Below are 16,490 nucleotides of genomic sequence, written 5' to 3' on the forward strand. Positions count from 1 at the left end.
ACAAATCACGAACCCAAGTCTTCACTTCACCCCTCTCCGTAGGGAGCTTAACCCCTAAAATTTTAAATGGAATCCTATGGCAAATGGCACATTATTTGAAAGTCAATTTAATCGTGATTACTAATCTGCTTTGCTTTTTAAATTCTATTGAATCGTTTCGGAGATAATTCGCATTTGAAGTGGTTTTTTCTAAAAAAAAAACAAAATAAATACGATCTAAGTCACCTTGTATTAAAATTTTATTTTGACGCTTCAATTTGTTTGTTCACTTAAGTGAACCTGTCAGTTCTCCGAAACGAATCAATAGAATTTAAAAAGCAAAGCAGATTAGTAATCACGATTAAATTGACTTTCAAATAATGTGCCATTTGCCATAGGATTCCATTTAAAATTTTACGGGTTAAGCTCCCTACGGAGAGGGGTGAAGACTTGGGTTCGTGATTTATATTCCAAAAGTTGTCCCCCTCGAATACAAAATTGACGTGTTCGAGGATTTTTCGAAATTTCTAAATTTAATACCTACCCTAAAAGTCCTCTGCATACTTCTCGTTGGGCCACTCTGTATATCAGAATATGCAATAATATACAGGAGGTTCCATTTAAAAATATGCAACCGTTTTGAGTTGGAGGAATATTTTAAATCTATACCTGTCTTTATGGGCAAAAAAGAGGATGTAACGCCTATCACCCTATCAAAATCCTGCACTTAGTTAAAATACACCGCATTCTGGAAAGGCAGACAAAGGGAACACAATAGACCAAAAGGTCGCAGTGCACGAACCGACTGGGACCATGGTAAATAGGTTCCTCTCGGAGTGATACACGACCGCGTCGGAAGAAAGTAAGAATGAGCAAGTAACGCGTCTTGATGGTCATGGTATCTTTCAACGCTATAAGTGAATCGTGCACCACGAGTTTGTACTAATTAGTAGACCGTCAACAAGGGCTTCTGCAAAGAAGTTCTCGGAAGACTCAATCACAGGCAGCGCACCAGCCGGCACCGTAAGAGGGGCGGCAAAAGCGGTCATTTTTTTAACCGTTTTAATCGAAAATTGCGAATTGAAAGAAAATAATTTCAAGATGGCGCCGCTTCCGTAAACACTGGAAGAAGAAACACTGGCGCCATCTTGTTTTTTTTAACAGAAAATAACATACTATATATTTTCTATTTTTTTCTAAATGCGTCGTTTCATTCTGATTCACCGCATTTAATATTTGCGAACCTCTCTGTCATACTTTTTGCCATAACATGTCAATTTCTCTCTAAAAATTTTTTAGATGCAATGGGTCCAATCAAAAATTCATATCTCTTAAATCCTTCAAGATAAGTGAGTGTTCTTTTTTATAATCGAATCCTTAAAAGTCTAAGAAATTTTTTGACTGGTCGCTGAGTCTTGAAAGCGTCCAGGACTGCTGCAATTTTTCAAAATTAGCAATCAAAAAATGTCAAAAACCTCAGTTTTTCAAATTGCAACTATCATTTCTGGCAATGAATGTAGATTTGAATTTTAGGACCATTTTTATTGACAGTAAGTGTACCTATATCCGGTAGTTTTTGAGTTGAGAATGCTATTGTCTCTGAATATCAAAAAATTATGGACTTAAAAACTGCACTGCAAGGGAGTGTTAAAAAGAATTATGTCAATAATTTTAGACTATTAGCTTCACAATGATGTTTCAACGTTGCCATAGTCCCGGCAGACTTCTTGTTCCCAAGGGTGGAAAGGGAGCTGAAAGAAAAGCATCTGGAGAACCTGATTAACATTCAAAAAATAAGATGTGCCTTTACAGCATTCTGAAAAGCAAAGTTCCAGAAGAAAAATGCTTGTTTTGTAACACCCTGTATACATGCGAAAGCCACGCCGTTTATAAAACATATACACGGTGCCGCGCCGATCGTCCAAAGTTGATAAATATAGCTTCCTTCTTTTAGCGCATGCGCACTGAATCCCCACATGCTTTGTATTCAGACAGACTACAATCTGTGATTCAAAGAGACATTAAAGACAAACGTTGCGCGACCTTCAGAAAAAAAAAACTTGTTTTGATCACTTCTTAACTTGCCAAATAGAGTAACAAATACGCCAGTGATAGGTTGCTCAATATTTCGTTGGTCTGGTCTCAGTAACTTTTTTCTTTTCTTTTTAATATTCAGTAATGCTAATGAGGAATTTACTATAGTACCACCCATCGTTCATGAAGTTTATTAATTGGGAAGCAAAAGGAGATACAGCATCAGCGGTAGGGATTGATATCTTAAACAAGTGTGATGGTAACGTTTTAAAAAAATGCTCCCAGTAACCTACATATTTGTTGTACAAACATCGACAAGAGTTAAATTAATTTTTGTATACAATCACACAAAAAAGTAAAAATAAAAACAATTCTTTATTCAAGAAACAATTAGGTATCAAAATTTCATTTTCCATCAGTAACAAGCATGTGAACGTTCCTATCTGACTGTATCATTTTAAGACCTCTCTCGGTTCCAACAATTTCTGCTATTTGATTGTGGTCATATTTTGAGTATAAAATTGTCACAGTCATATTCGAATTACTACCAATTTTTGAATTCATATTAGCTTCCTGCAACAGTGAAGTTAATTAATACTGTAATTGTAATATGGTCTATGGAGGATTTAACTGTAGACAAACTGGTACAGAGGACAGTATTATTACTCTATTTTATCAAAGGCCAATAAAATGTAAACCATTTTTCAAAATACAGTGATATGACACAATGGAAAACAGTTGGATAATCATTTACAAGTTGCAAAAGGTAAAATTATAATGCCTCGGTTCTAGCTTGCATACAGTTCACCTTAGTAGCATATACCTGCATTAAATTGCACATTTCGTAATAAAAATTAGGGAATGTAGGTGGCTGATAAAATACAAGATGCCTTATACCTTTCACCCTCACCCTATTAAAAAAGTGGTATCTTTCAGTATACAACATAAAATGAGCATCTCCATGAAAGAACATATCTCGAGCTCTCGCTACTTTTCCTTCCTACAAATTATTTACATTAAACTCCAATCACATAACAACACCTCTCCCCTTTACCTTTGAATACTCACACACTTGCACAAAGCTGATATCCTCCCTCTTAAAATAATTCCTAATCTTAACAAATTCGAAATAATTCGAAATGTATATGAAGGTTTGCTTCATTAAAGGCTCTCGTTGATGCGGTATTATTTTATTAATAAAAAAGGTAAAACGGGCCTCCATCGATTGTGCAACACTATCCGCATTGAATTTTTGAAAAACGTGCGGCAGTTGATTAAATACCTGACAAATTGATCCGACGCTTACACTTTTAATACATCTAACTTTACCGGCGTAATTGAAACATTTCTTATTAAAAATGGTGTTTATTTCGGGCAACACAATCGAGGCTATGATTACTGTTTGCCTGTAATATTTGGCCCATCCATTTAAACTCCAAGTTCGCACACGTGAAAAGTCGGTGCCGTGCGATTCCTTTGGTTGAAGGTGCAAGTGATTAAATAAGTGAAAGATATGGTCCCAATTTTGCATCAGAAAAATTTCCGTTTGGTCCATGATTAGTAGTTCGATCGAGGCCAAAAAATCAAAGTCTCTTTCCGCTTCGCCTTCAGCACCTATAATTGTTCGTAATCCCAAGGGAGAAGCAATAAGTATATCCGAGGAGTAAAAGTTGGCAAACAACTGGAATTAAAAGATAGAAGTAAACAATATGATACCAGATGATGTAGATGTAATACAGATAGCTCATCCCATGCACGTTATATTTTTTCGTATCTTTGCATTACATATTACAAGGTCTAGTTATCCAAGATATTAAGATACGACAAATTCTTACAAAATCCAAAAATATTACAGCAATACATTTTTGATTCTTAAGTTTCGCTACAACAAAACACAGTAATTTTATTAAAAAAGTATGTTATTCACTGCCGCTGCCAGCATTTTTTTCTTTCCTTCTTTTACGCCTCCGTAGTTTCTAAACAACTTTTGTAATTGGACAGACACATCTCTTGCTCTTCGGATTGTTTTGTTGGTGTGCTTGATAAACTTTAATTGAGTGTGTATGGCTACTTCCAGTACCTCGAGGGTGAGCCTTCTCCTTCCTGCTAATATGGCAGCTTTCGTTTTGGCCGGTTCCATTGTAGGGGTCTGTTCATCCACAACTTCATCTCATTGATCGTTGCTTCCACCTTTTTAATCGCCGTCGCCGGGTTCCTATCGCATCCAATTACCGCTGGTTCATCTGCGTCACTCCACATCGCGCCGTCAGTTTTACAACTCCATCGTATGCCAAATTCCACAGAAGGGGTCCCAAAACTAATCCCTGAGGCACTCCTCCATCATTCTTAGCAGATACGCCGGCGCCTTAGACTGCGCCATGGCCTCCATAATTATGTCATGTCCGTTGGCAGTGTATTGAAGGCGTTCCTTGAGACATGCCATTGACAACTGTGCGTGGCCGTCTTCCTCACGCATGATGAACCGTTTGGGGTTGCTGCACTTTTCCTTGAAGTGCCCTTCCTGGTCGCCGTTGAGGCACCGGTCCTTTTTGTTTGGGTACACGCCGTTCCTTTGTCGTGCAGTTCCCAGCATTTCGGCACTTCTACCCTCTTCCGTCCAGGTCCCTAATGTAATATGCTCTAGTCTCTTTTCGAACTTCGCATGTTGCCTCACCCATGGCGTCTTAAAACTTTTCTCTGCTTTTTTCCAAATCCCCTTTCCTTCTTTCCATTACTATCTTGAGTCGCTCATCTTTTGTATTTTATTATCCCCCTCTTGTTCTGGGCCCTCAACAGGCTTGCGCCCAATTACAGAGTGACCCGCATAATGCTTTTAGAGGTGCCTCTGCAGAAGGTCTTAAGTTGTTCTATACTACTCCGGTATTTACCTTACAAATTAGGAAAACTGCAGGAAAACCTAATTCAGAGTAGCCGGCAGAATGATCGAAACTGGTCAAAGATAATTTCCATCTCTGCCACAGATAAAAAATTCACCCCAACCCAGGTTCGAACACCCACCCTCCGGATTTATAACTCAACGCTCTACCATTGAGCCATAATGCCGGTTTTATAAACGGCTCGAAGTACCCCCCTCTCCTGGCCCTCCTTCTAGGGTTTTTTTTGGCCCCTTTGAGTATGTCCGCATATGACATGCCTTCCTCCAAACAGATTAATACGCTGTTGCTTATTGGTAACAGCTCTTTAGCCGTCCTTTGTTAGTCATCCTTTTTCGGGATGGAGATGACCACTTCGTTATCCAGCCACTGCTCCGTTTCAAGCTGCATCTCCTCTCCTCGCGCCTTTCCCTGGGGCCACTCTTCTGTGACCACTGTCCATATTTCTTCTGCCGGTGCTCCTTTATCGATCTTCCTCCTGATTTCCTCCATTATCATGTACTCTCTATTAATGACCACCTGGCAGTATCTCATGTTTCGCTTTGTTACAGTCTCATGTTTCTTTCTGCTACTTTGTTCCAGGGCGTCTGGTAGCTTGTTAATAAATTTTAGTTAAACTAAACTGAAGTTAATTTCCATGGAAACAAATATAGTAACACAAAAGTTTGACCGAGATAAGAAAACCGGCGAAAAAAATTAATAAAATTAATAACTTTTACCGAGACTTTTAGTTAACCGTAATTTAGCAAATAATTATAGTCATTTGAAAAATAACCACAGGGTGCATCAAATTACCAAGCAATTGGAAAATACCGAGGAAAATATGATTTCGAGTATACAACCTTGTGACCGTAATAATATAAATGCCTTCTTTACCGTCATGACGTATAAGCACAGTCACAAACCTAAACCGTATAATTAAAGATCATATATATCCCAATGTACAGTGTGTCCATTTTAGTTCAGACTGCAGTCTATCTCAGCTGTTTTCGCGACCCTGTTTTTTTTGTGAAAGTTTTAATACCACAAATAGAATCGATGTAGCTACGTTTGTTTCTGAGATACATGCGCGGAAGGTCTTAAGTTGTTCTATACTATAATTAGGAAAACTGCAGAAAAACCTAATTCAGAGTAACCGGCAAAATGTTCAAAACTGATCTAAGAAAACTCCCAGCTCTGCCACAGATAAAAAATTTGTACCTCTGCTCAGGTTTGAACACTCGACCTCCAGGTGTGTAGCCCAACGCTCTACCACTGAGCTACAGAGCCGTCTTATATTTTTAAAAATTTTGAAATGACATGTTTCCACCATCAGTGATTTTTAATGATTGGTCTTAGGAGGATAAAATGAACAAAACGAAAGTATCCTTGAATCCATGGCCTATTTAAAAACAGTAAGAAAAATAAGGCTTCATGGCTATAATTAAAAAAATGATAGGTTGTAATACATCAATGTAACCAGCTAAAACGGATAAAAAACAATTGACGTTAAGATATACAGGGTGTTGCATTTAAAAAATACCAACATTAGATTAAATCTCACTAACCTGTGGTCCAAACAATTTTTTTTTACTTAATCACTGGTTGCTACGTAAAAATATCTAAAATAATTTAATGTTTCTCGATTTCCCTAATGCTTGAGCTATCTGCAGCACATTTAGCTACATTTGTAATGATACACATACCTTCAAACTCTTTTTTGTTACAGTAATTCCTATTCGAAAGTCATCGCCTGTGTTACCAGTAAACAACTTCTCGTAATCCTCGGGTTTGGGATTTTTCTTGGGCATTGTAAGCTCGTGACCCGTAAATTCCTCAATGAATCTATTTTTGTTTAATACATTACCCTTATCTTCTGTGATTAAAAGGTCTATTATATAGGAAACGATTTTATATGCGGAATCACGAAAAGGAACAACCACCAGTATCTGCGAACAACTAATGCTAATTATACATTTAATAGCTTTCAAGTTTTGTACCTTTGGACGTACTAGTCCTTGATCTCGAAATTCTTCAGGAACATCCTCCTTCTTGGCCAAGCGGGCATTGTGGTGTAACACTTTCGTCCTTGTTTTTAAAATGTGATTTATTATATGCAAACAGTAAATAAATCGAATTTCCTCTGCATTCTCGAAAGTTCGATGAGGGTAGTAGAAATCCTGATAGTTATTAACCACAGAAAAGATTTCCGCTTGTAAAGGAGAAAAAGGAAATTCTTCGTTAGGTATACGACTCTTATTAGCTTTAGCTAAATTTTCAATCAACTGCAATTTAATGTGCATACTCTCTAATTTACATTTACTGATAGGTATATTTAGGGGTATCCCACCCGAAGCTGCACACATTTTTTTCTCAATTACACCACAATTGACTACAGTCGCATTATTTTGGTGATCCTGTGGTATTTGCACCTGCAATTTTCCAAGTTGTGGCCATTCCAATACATGAGTATCAACCGAAACTGGTGAACTCTGAACGGTATTTAACAAACTTTCACTTAATTCGTAAAATAAATGCCTCGCAAATGGATCTTGCAAGTTGTCATCCTCTTTTTGATTTTCTAAATCGATTTCATCCTTCTCGATGAGATCTCGGCTTATTGTGACATCTTCCACATCTTTTTCTTCACTTTCACTGCAAGTTTCATCAGCGACTACATCGTCGTCACTCATGCTATCTTCGCTGCTGTCAATGGCTAACGATTTCTTAGAAATTGCTTTAGAATCAAACGTTTGTAACAACTGTTCCATGTCATTCTCTTCTTCCGAACTTTCAACCTCATCTTCTTGATCCTCTCTTTCTTTCTCTTCACTTAAGGGCTGTTGATTGCTGGGTTCGTTTTTGTCACTAACTTTACCTGTAGTACCCCCTCGATTGTGATGGAATTTTTTGTTTATATTAAAAGATTTTTTAACTGTCTTTTTGCCTTTTACCCTCTTATTAGGCCTGTGGTGCTGCTTTCCTTTGATTGTACGTTTTTTACCTTGTGGCATTTTTAAATATTCTCAAAATATCATAACACGTACATAATTTAAATTCATATATAATTATTTTGGTATTTATGCATTTTTAAAATCAAACATAACCTAAAAATAGTGACGTGCATGACATGTGGTTTGGATTTGGATATTTGTCACAGTGTTGTCGAATTGCTACGGTAGTGAAAGGCAGGGATTTTAGCAGCACTGTACCCCAGTTTATGAATCCACCTTGACTGTACCATTGGGCACGTTCCGCCAACGCAACTGTTGACTGACACCGTAAACCGAAACGAGCCCATTGTTAGCAAAGTAAACTATTACTGATCCCATCATCTACACCCAAAAACAAAAAAAAAGTTTGATTTTATAAGATCATTGTGCTACATACGAGGTAGCGTAGCGGTAACTGTAGGCTGTGGTAGGTATGCTCATCCTTGTCTGGCACGTTGATTTGTAAAACGCATAAACGCCACGTGAGTGGAACACGATTAGGTATACCTACCTCTACCCATCTCTCTCGTCACGCGGCTCTTGCAACAATTGTTTACCGGCGATATCGTTCTATTTAGGGAGTATTTAGTTCAATGATTAGCAGAAATCACCGAACTATGCATGCTTATGGAACGCGCACATGCGGTATCTGCCATAGAAACGTAGGGCACCGAGAGAGATAGCGCAAGGGGGATTTCTGTCACTGTCACTCATTGGGAAACTGATCAAAATATATCAAATATTTTTTGTGTCATCTTATAAAGACAAGCCCTATAATAGGGGGGATGGCCGTTTCATATCGCGTGGAGAAAACGATTCCATAGTTTTTGTATAGCAAACGTGGGGGGGGGGGGATTAATTAATTTTGTGGAAATCTCCTCAAGCCCTCTTCTAAACTGACCTCTCATCAGCTCTCTCTCACCCTTCCTACACTTTTACGATCATCACACTTTTTCGCTTCAATCCGCCGCAGCTTTAACGGCAGATTCGATAAATTGCGAATTTGAAATGCAATCTCCAATCTCCAGTAATAGCCAACTACAAACTGGAAAAAAAATTAAGGCAAACATTATGCTTTAATTGTTAAGTTTCACATTATTTCGCCATTATCTACACGCATGACATAATCCCTATCCGACATAAGAACAACATATCTAACTAGAAGGCTTTTTTTAAGTATCATAATATAAAATAACTAATATTTTGCGGTATGGTGCCATCATCTAATGAACAATCTTATACTTCTTACTATGGCGAAAATTGTCTGCTTATTTTATTCTTGCTTTGTGGTATCCAAATAATCTTTTTATAAAAATTGGTTCCGTTTGAAATTCATTATAATCTCCATCGAAATTATCAGATTCTTCGGGCAGCCAAGTAGAGTTTTCTTCCGATGGTACTGTAACGTATGAGGCCTCTTCGAAATGTAAAGTTTCGTCTATCGCTCGAGGTGCTTCATTTGAGACATTTTCTGAAAACAGAATGAGATTTACAAAACTGCGACTGAGTCACTGTAGTTTCAGTGGAAGAAATATTTTGGGCAAGTACCTATTTAAAATTATTTAAAAAAATTTTTTTATTTGAATACCACATGCACATATTGTTTGTTTAATTGTAATTTAGTTATATTATATTAGCAATGCCAAAACTAAAAGGGGATATACACACATCGTACAACTTTCAATAAACTGCACATTTGCATCCACAGATGTGCATGTAGCAAATAAATTATAGCCAACTGCCGAGTAGGTACGACTTCGCATAAGTGCAAGTAAAATAAATTAAACAAATATAGCAAACCAGTTCCTGGGTATGGCTATAGCATGTGCAAAATCAAATTTTAAACCTGATGTTAGTTTTGCTTTTATTTAAAGTTCATAACTCACGGAGATGTCAAAAGGGCCTTCCTTATTTTTTGGGCTACATTGCCAATTCACGAACTCCGATCTAGAAATTTGATAAAGAATCCACCTGCAAAATTTCATCGTAATCGGTCCATTCGTTTATGAGTTATCGTGCTAACGGAAGGACGGACGGACGGACAGACACCGCAAAATTATGAACTCGCTAGGAGCTCGTTAATAATAGAAGCTTTATTATTAGGTCGTTTGCTATATGCTATAATTTCGGAATGATAAGAATAAAAATTCTTTATCTATAACTAGGTAATGTTAACATACCATTATCACATTTTGTTGGAATATGGACAACAACAATCCTTGATCTCACGATTTCCTTCTGGTGTCCGTTCCAAATAAACACATAATAAAGTGACAGCATAATAGCTGCGAGAGATACGAAAAAAATATAAGCAACTACCGTAAGCACTCTCACAACCTTTTTTTTGTGTTTTGGTTCGTAAAGTCTATCTTTTGCTTCCTCCCCGGCCAATTTGACATTACCGTCGGTACTAGCCGACTTACCCCAATGGGTACCTTCACAATTAATTTTAAAACTATTATTTAATGGTAACTTGTACGACATTTCCGTCCGTACGGAACGCGTAGGTCTGTTTTAAATATTAGCGGAAACGCCTGGTCTATTCTTACACAGATTTGCGCACTTCGCTTGTACAATTACACTCACATTTTTTTATATTCAATTAGAATTGCTGAAATTTTTCAACTGCACGGCGAATATTTTAAGAATGTAGAGCATACTTGTTTTGAGTTGGCCTGATTTTCCTGAGAAATCAATATAATGTACTGCGCTATTATAAGTGCGCCTGCCAATTTCAATATTTATTTTATTTACGACCTTTATTTTTCTATTATTACATAATTAGCTTCTATTTTTTTTACTATATAACTAGCACCCCCCCCCCGCCCACTCTCGTATTTTCCTCCGTTTTTGTGTTATGTGTTATTTTTAATATAGGTACCTCATAAGTTCTTTAGATAGATCATATTTTAGATAAATCAATGCAGTCGATGGAAATTGAAATTCAATGGGTATCTATTTTTAAATGAACGTAACGTTTCTGCACATCTAGTGAACCAACGTTCCATGAGAACATTTATAAAGCAACAATAAACAACAAACGTTCATATGTGTATTGATTATCATTCAATGGTTCAAAAGGGGGAGATGGGGTGCAACCTAGGGTGTAACACAATAATTTCACTAAAATTAAACAAATAAGCAAAAAAAGGAAAACAAATGATTGAATAATATTTTCACGCAGAGACAAGCATGTCTACCAAAGATATTGGGCGCATTAAGAAGAAAAGAGAGCAAGAAGAAGAAAGGGTATACACGACGTAGAACGAAAGAAAAATCAATGACTCCTTAGAGCAAAGATTTAATAAATTATTAAGATAGAATATTCAACTAATTTTGAATGTATACAGTGCTATGTAGGTATTAAGAAGTAGACATAGGGATTTACGTGTATTGTTTTTCCCTAGTCTACTTGTAAACAACAAAATCCCCCTAAAGGGCGCCTAATTTTATGCATCCAAAATAACATCTTAAAACAAATAAAGATCTGGTTGTCATTCTACTAACCCACGCACAAAGCTAGAAAATTGTTAAATGATGCTTTATTATTACGTCAATTCAGAATATACCGATCTGGCAGGCATCTCGCGGTTGCGTCAACATCTTTTAAATGTTTGAAGTTTGCAATGTATTCATGGCACACCTTCAAAAATCAAAAGTCAAGACACCGATGTCCGAAAACCGTTCGCCGCGTATTTAATGGAGCCTAGATAGAATGCCAGAACTGTTTCGGATCATCCGTTCGGTTTTTCAATATATTAAAAATATGCGTTTTTGGTCTTTCGCTTTACGAGATAGCATTCGAAAGCGAAATTACTAGATTATATCATTGTTGGAACTATCAGCATAATTCGTCTGAATGTTGAATTCACCTTAAATTATTAAGCTTTTTCTGTGCATGAGAAAATTAGTGAAGAAAGATCTGTATTGTAACGTGAGCCCATGAAAGAATTTAATTTAATTTTATATTTGTTGTATGTGGGCGAGTGGTTCTGGATGAAGGTCCGGACCAGTTAAATTAGTGTGAAAGTTTGAGGCGCCTATAAGCCGTGAAAATTGACACGTTTAATTCAGTTTACAGAGAGATTTTTTTTTACATCCACCGTTATCAAGTGTGCTGCGTGGTGTGAGAACCACTAAATTGGCAGTCCACTTTGACTATGATTGACAGCTTAAAAACGGAACTCATTTGCTAGAAAAAATGATATTTGTTGTTGTTGTACGTAGTAGAATAAGTGCGAATTAAAATATAAAAGTAGTGGGAATTAGGTTCTTGGTGGAGAACCGAGGAGAATACGCGTTAAGCCACGATAGCATTCCCGTCGAACGAATTTAAGTCAATTACCAGTAAGGTTGCGCGGGGTGGTTTTATAATTTGTGAAGAATTCAGATTTAATGTTATTGACGCTTATCGTCGGATCACGTATCGTGGTAAAACTTCCAAACTAAAGAAGTAATTGATTTACGAACACCGGATTTATCAACCGTCCTTTCAACAGTTGGGGCCTACAACGTAGGGTCTGTACTGAGAGTTGCACGACTACGAAACATCTCCAGTACTTTACTGTATAAATAAGGTAGGTAACCATATTTTGTACTTTTATATTCCTTTAATAGTGTCTCAAAAACCAAAAACCTCAACCATAATTTTTATATGCAACTACATAAACCCGACGGTATTTTTTATATATTTTATAACACCACTTCATTCATTGTATATATTTTAGCTGCATAACCAATAAAAACGTTCTTTCTCTGAAATTTTATCGATTTAATACCCATTCGAAGAAAATATCATAGAGCAATTCATAAAAAAAATTCAACATAACACTCTTCTCTGTGGTCTATGTAGGTCAAAATATTTTGAACATTGTGTCTGAGCCACTCCGAGGGGTCCACTCTGCCTCAGTGAACGCATACCTTAAGGCAGATGTAAGCATGTAACGCATTCTTTCCGGGAAATATAACGTGTTTGATCCAGAACATTCGGAAGCACTTGAAAACGTTCTCGAAAGATTGTTGTTTGCTATACCAAATTGTGTTTCGAGCCAGTTCCAACTTCGATGCGCTTGTGTTTTGTTGTAAATAGTTAGCGACAAATAATAATTACTGTTATAAATTAATCAATTTTAAGACTGTTATAAATAATAGTTAATTGTAAATAAATAAATCACGTAATTAATTTTACATTACGCTGGTGTCAGGTGTGCAGGCCAGCAAGAAATAAGAGGTACGATTCATGATGAAATATAGTGTCCAAAATGAGGTACTGAAATTGATGAACTATCAAAGCGATTTATGTGATTGAGTGAAGGGCACGAAAAAAGTGATGTGTCGTTTGTGATAACACAAGATCTAATTGCTAGTCCCGAAAAGAAGCCCCTGAACCGTGTGAAATGTTAGTATGACAAAAATTCGAGCGAAGCCACCGACATTCGATAGAAAATCATCGTGGTCTACCTACTTGAGACAGTTCTCCGGAGATTACCATCTAAGGTGCATCATTGAAGCATGAAGATGTGCGATGCACGGTACATGTGGTTGATGGTTGGGAACCGCAAGAAATAAGATGACCATGATTTGCGTTTAGTGATAAACTGGAAAATGGAAGACAAAAGTCCAACCTGAAGGAAGAGGTACATCTCGATACGGTTCAGTTTTAAAGGCGTATTGGGCACAGTGGGAGAAGATGGTCTTCTTAAGAACTTGCAACCACAGCCTAGAAGTGATTACATGAAGTATGATGTGGGCTATACTACCTATACGTCTACTTTAATGAGGACCCCATTCGCGGTTACAAAAACAGAATGAATTAGGTGAAGCAAATTACATTCTTGTAATGGAAAGAGATTACCGGTCAAAACGAAGCGCAAGTAGAAAACCATGACGACTTTTATCACACATAGTTTTTTGTTAAGTACCTTTATAAGTCCTTTCTTTCGGGCATTTGTTTCATACAATAACACATACAATAGCCCTATACTTACTATTACCAGTGTACGTAGTACTTTCCAACTGACTATAAGAGGAATTCTCACTAGCATTTTGTTCGTGAGTGTTTTGCATTTCTTGAATAGTGTTGATTACTAGCGAAGCACTGTCTATTCCATTAAATACTCTGGACCGTTGGAGTTCTTTTGTTGCAATTTTTCTATGATACGATTTATTATCAAATGCATAATGACTTCCTGTTCTTAAATAGCTATTGTAGGATAGCGACGGTTTGCCTTCCCATACAAATATGTAATAAACTGATAAAATAATCGCAGCCAAAGAGACACTTAAGACGTACGCCAGCACCGTAAGACATCTAACTAATTTTGATTGCTGTTTTCGGCCGTAGAAGGTAGACTTCGAAGGTTTTGCAATGATGAGTATGTCGGCTGGTTGAGTACTACTTAATTCGATTTCTTCTTGTTGATTTTGGGACATTGTTTCATTCGAACGGTGGTTCGGATCTAAAAAAAAAGAGGAGTTAGTGATACCACAATTATCTTCCTAAGAGAAAAATGTTTATGCTGTATCCATGCACCTTTTCGTCTACTCATTTTCCTCCAGCACCAAGGCTTGCGTTGATACCTACGCCTTTAAGCTTGAAAACAAAATCTTTATTTGGGAATTTTTTTAACGGGACGCAACTGCGATGGATTGATTTTCGTGTACCACTGCAACACTGGATTGTATAGATGCAGGTATTGCAGTATCGGAGGTAACTTGATGAAGCTATATGTGTTGACAATTGTATCAGGTTATAAGGGATGTAGTTTAGTTTAGTAGAAGTTTAAAGAAATTTTCATTCTATCCTAGCTCGTAGTTAGTTCCAAAAGAAAAAGAATACGTCTACCTTATTCAGAATGCAAAAATCTAACCGAAAAGCATTTCATTGATTATCGTACCAGACACGGCCCTATTTTACTGATCTGATCTGATGATACATATTTTTCTTTGGTAAATCTATAAGTCAAAATTTTGGAATATCTTATTTAAGCGGTTTACAAGAGCGAGCAAAGTGTTTTAGAAAAATTTCCTGAAACCACCACTTTAATTTAATAAGCAAAGAAAACAATGTTAGAAATGTGCGTTAACAATATTACCTTTTTCTGGAAAATCCAGAGTTCTGGATGACTCCGTTGTAATTCGTGATGTGAGCACTCGCACATTGAATGTTCTTGCCGATAGATTGTAGACTAATCTTTATTGAAGGGGAATTAGTTTTATATATCTACTTACAGAAGCGAGTGGACATCGCGGCATCATATTTCGCGGTATAAAAAACACATTACGAAGTTTTCGTAAACCGTTAAACATTGCAGCACATGCGCTCTCCGTTTAATATTTAACTTTTGGTATAAAAATTAGGTACTTATACGAATTACCAATAGCTTTTCTATCCATATCGAAGGTCTTGCGGTTTTCCTGGTATGCGCGAATGGCCCAAGTCCCAAGGGTCTCCTAAAATAGATAGGTTAATACGGAGCGCCGTTGAATGATTTCCATAATTTTTTGCGGTCACGTTTTTATGGCCTCATTGGATTTCGTTAAATATATCGATTATTTAAGAGTATTAATACAGTTTGCATCAAAATTAAAATCGTGTACATCTCGTGACTTGAAATTGGAGGCCCCCCGCAAGATATGACCGAGGTAAAACGATCAGTTTCCATTTACAAAATTAGCTCGCTATTTCTGAATTAATTTAATGGGTTTTATTGAAGTTTATTAGTGGAAATGGCTATTGTTTACTTAATGGGAAAGCTATACGCACTTCACTATCGTTTACTCAATCATACCGGAGCTCAAGCTTATTCAAGCAGAATCGCAAATTCGGCGGTGGTACCCAGAGTAACGAGCTTTCTGTTCAAATTTGGTCTACTTAACTCTTATAATTGGTGTTCGTGTATGTGTATTTTAAACACTTAGGAGTTAGGTACTTATATATTTTGCTACTCGAAGTGTTTGTACCTATAGGTACCTACTTACTTGTACGAGGTTACTTAAAAAATGGGTAAATTGAGAAATGATTGTAATTTTGAGTAACCTCTTCAAAATCCACCCAAAAAGTACGTTTTACAAAAACATCGAGCAGAGCCGGAACCGAGGATCTTAAGCAAATTGCAAATTCCGAATTCAGATATAAGTTTTTAGCGCATTTTCCAACAAGGTTGGGTCCGCTATTGCAGCCACTTTCTCTACAAAATTTTCTTTCTCGAGGCTGCGTAGTTTCCTAACATCAAAAAACCTCATGACGTGCAAATATGTGCTGGACTAGTTTTAACTGTAGCCATTGAATAAAAAGCTACGACTAGTATTGTAGTAAAATTCCATATTACTTATATATGGACGATTCGCCTTAGGTACTCAGAAAAAAGGGAGTTGTTGGTGATGGAAAATATTCTGGAATGCTCAGTGCCAAATAAACATATTTCCGTTTGATAGTGTCATTATTGTAGCAAATTTTCTAGAGCGACATCAAGGCGCAATCAAGTCGCAATAAAGGATTAGTCAGTGGTGATAAGGAATCAAAATCAAAGCGGAATATCTGCTTCATTTACTTTAACCCAAGTTGATATACTATTTAACCGTGAGGAAGCTAAAAGGGTTTAGGGCATTA

At 36.9% G+C, this 16,490-nt stretch overlaps 2 protein-coding genes across 3 annotated transcripts; both read right to left on the reverse strand.

The window, feature by feature from the left end:
- Positions 1–2,369: 2,369 nt before the first annotated feature.
- Positions 2,370–8,010, reverse strand: LOC116182333 (digestive organ expansion factor homolog). The gene is made up of 5 exons (XM_031502865.1): positions 6,887–8,010; positions 6,593–6,835; positions 3,068–3,694; positions 2,837–3,013; positions 2,370–2,586 (listed from the first exon to the last, which is right to left on the reverse strand). Exons 1-5 carry the CDS (start codon positions 7,898–7,900, stop codon positions 2,419–2,421), a joined length of 2,229 nt encoding a protein of 742 aa, XP_031358725.1. The 5' UTR covers positions 7,901–8,010; the 3' UTR covers positions 2,370–2,418.
- A 926-nt stretch (positions 8,011–8,936) lies between these two features.
- On the reverse strand, positions 8,937–15,320 carry LOC116158687. 2 transcript variants are annotated; one of them, XM_031471512.1, is made up of 3 exons: positions 15,256–15,320; positions 13,867–14,337; positions 8,937–9,350 (listed from the first exon to the last, which is right to left on the reverse strand). In XM_031471512.1, exons 1-3 carry the CDS (start codon positions 15,272–15,274, stop codon positions 9,148–9,150), a joined length of 693 nt encoding a protein of 230 aa, XP_031327372.1. In that variant the 5' UTR covers positions 15,275–15,320; the 3' UTR covers positions 8,937–9,147. The 2 variants fall into 2 exon arrangements, with proteins under 2 accessions (XP_031327372.1, XP_031327373.1); XM_031471513.1 differs by lacking the exon at positions 15,256–15,320 and adding an exon at positions 14,974–15,216.
- Positions 15,321–16,490: the final 1,170 nt, after the last annotated feature.

This window comes from Photinus pyralis, unplaced genomic scaffold (genome assembly GCF_008802855.1).
Source record: "Photinus pyralis isolate 1611_PpyrPB1 unplaced genomic scaffold, Ppyr1.3 Ppyr1.4_LG1, whole genome shotgun sequence".
Taxonomy (NCBI): domain Eukaryota; kingdom Metazoa; phylum Arthropoda; class Insecta; order Coleoptera; family Lampyridae; genus Photinus; species Photinus pyralis.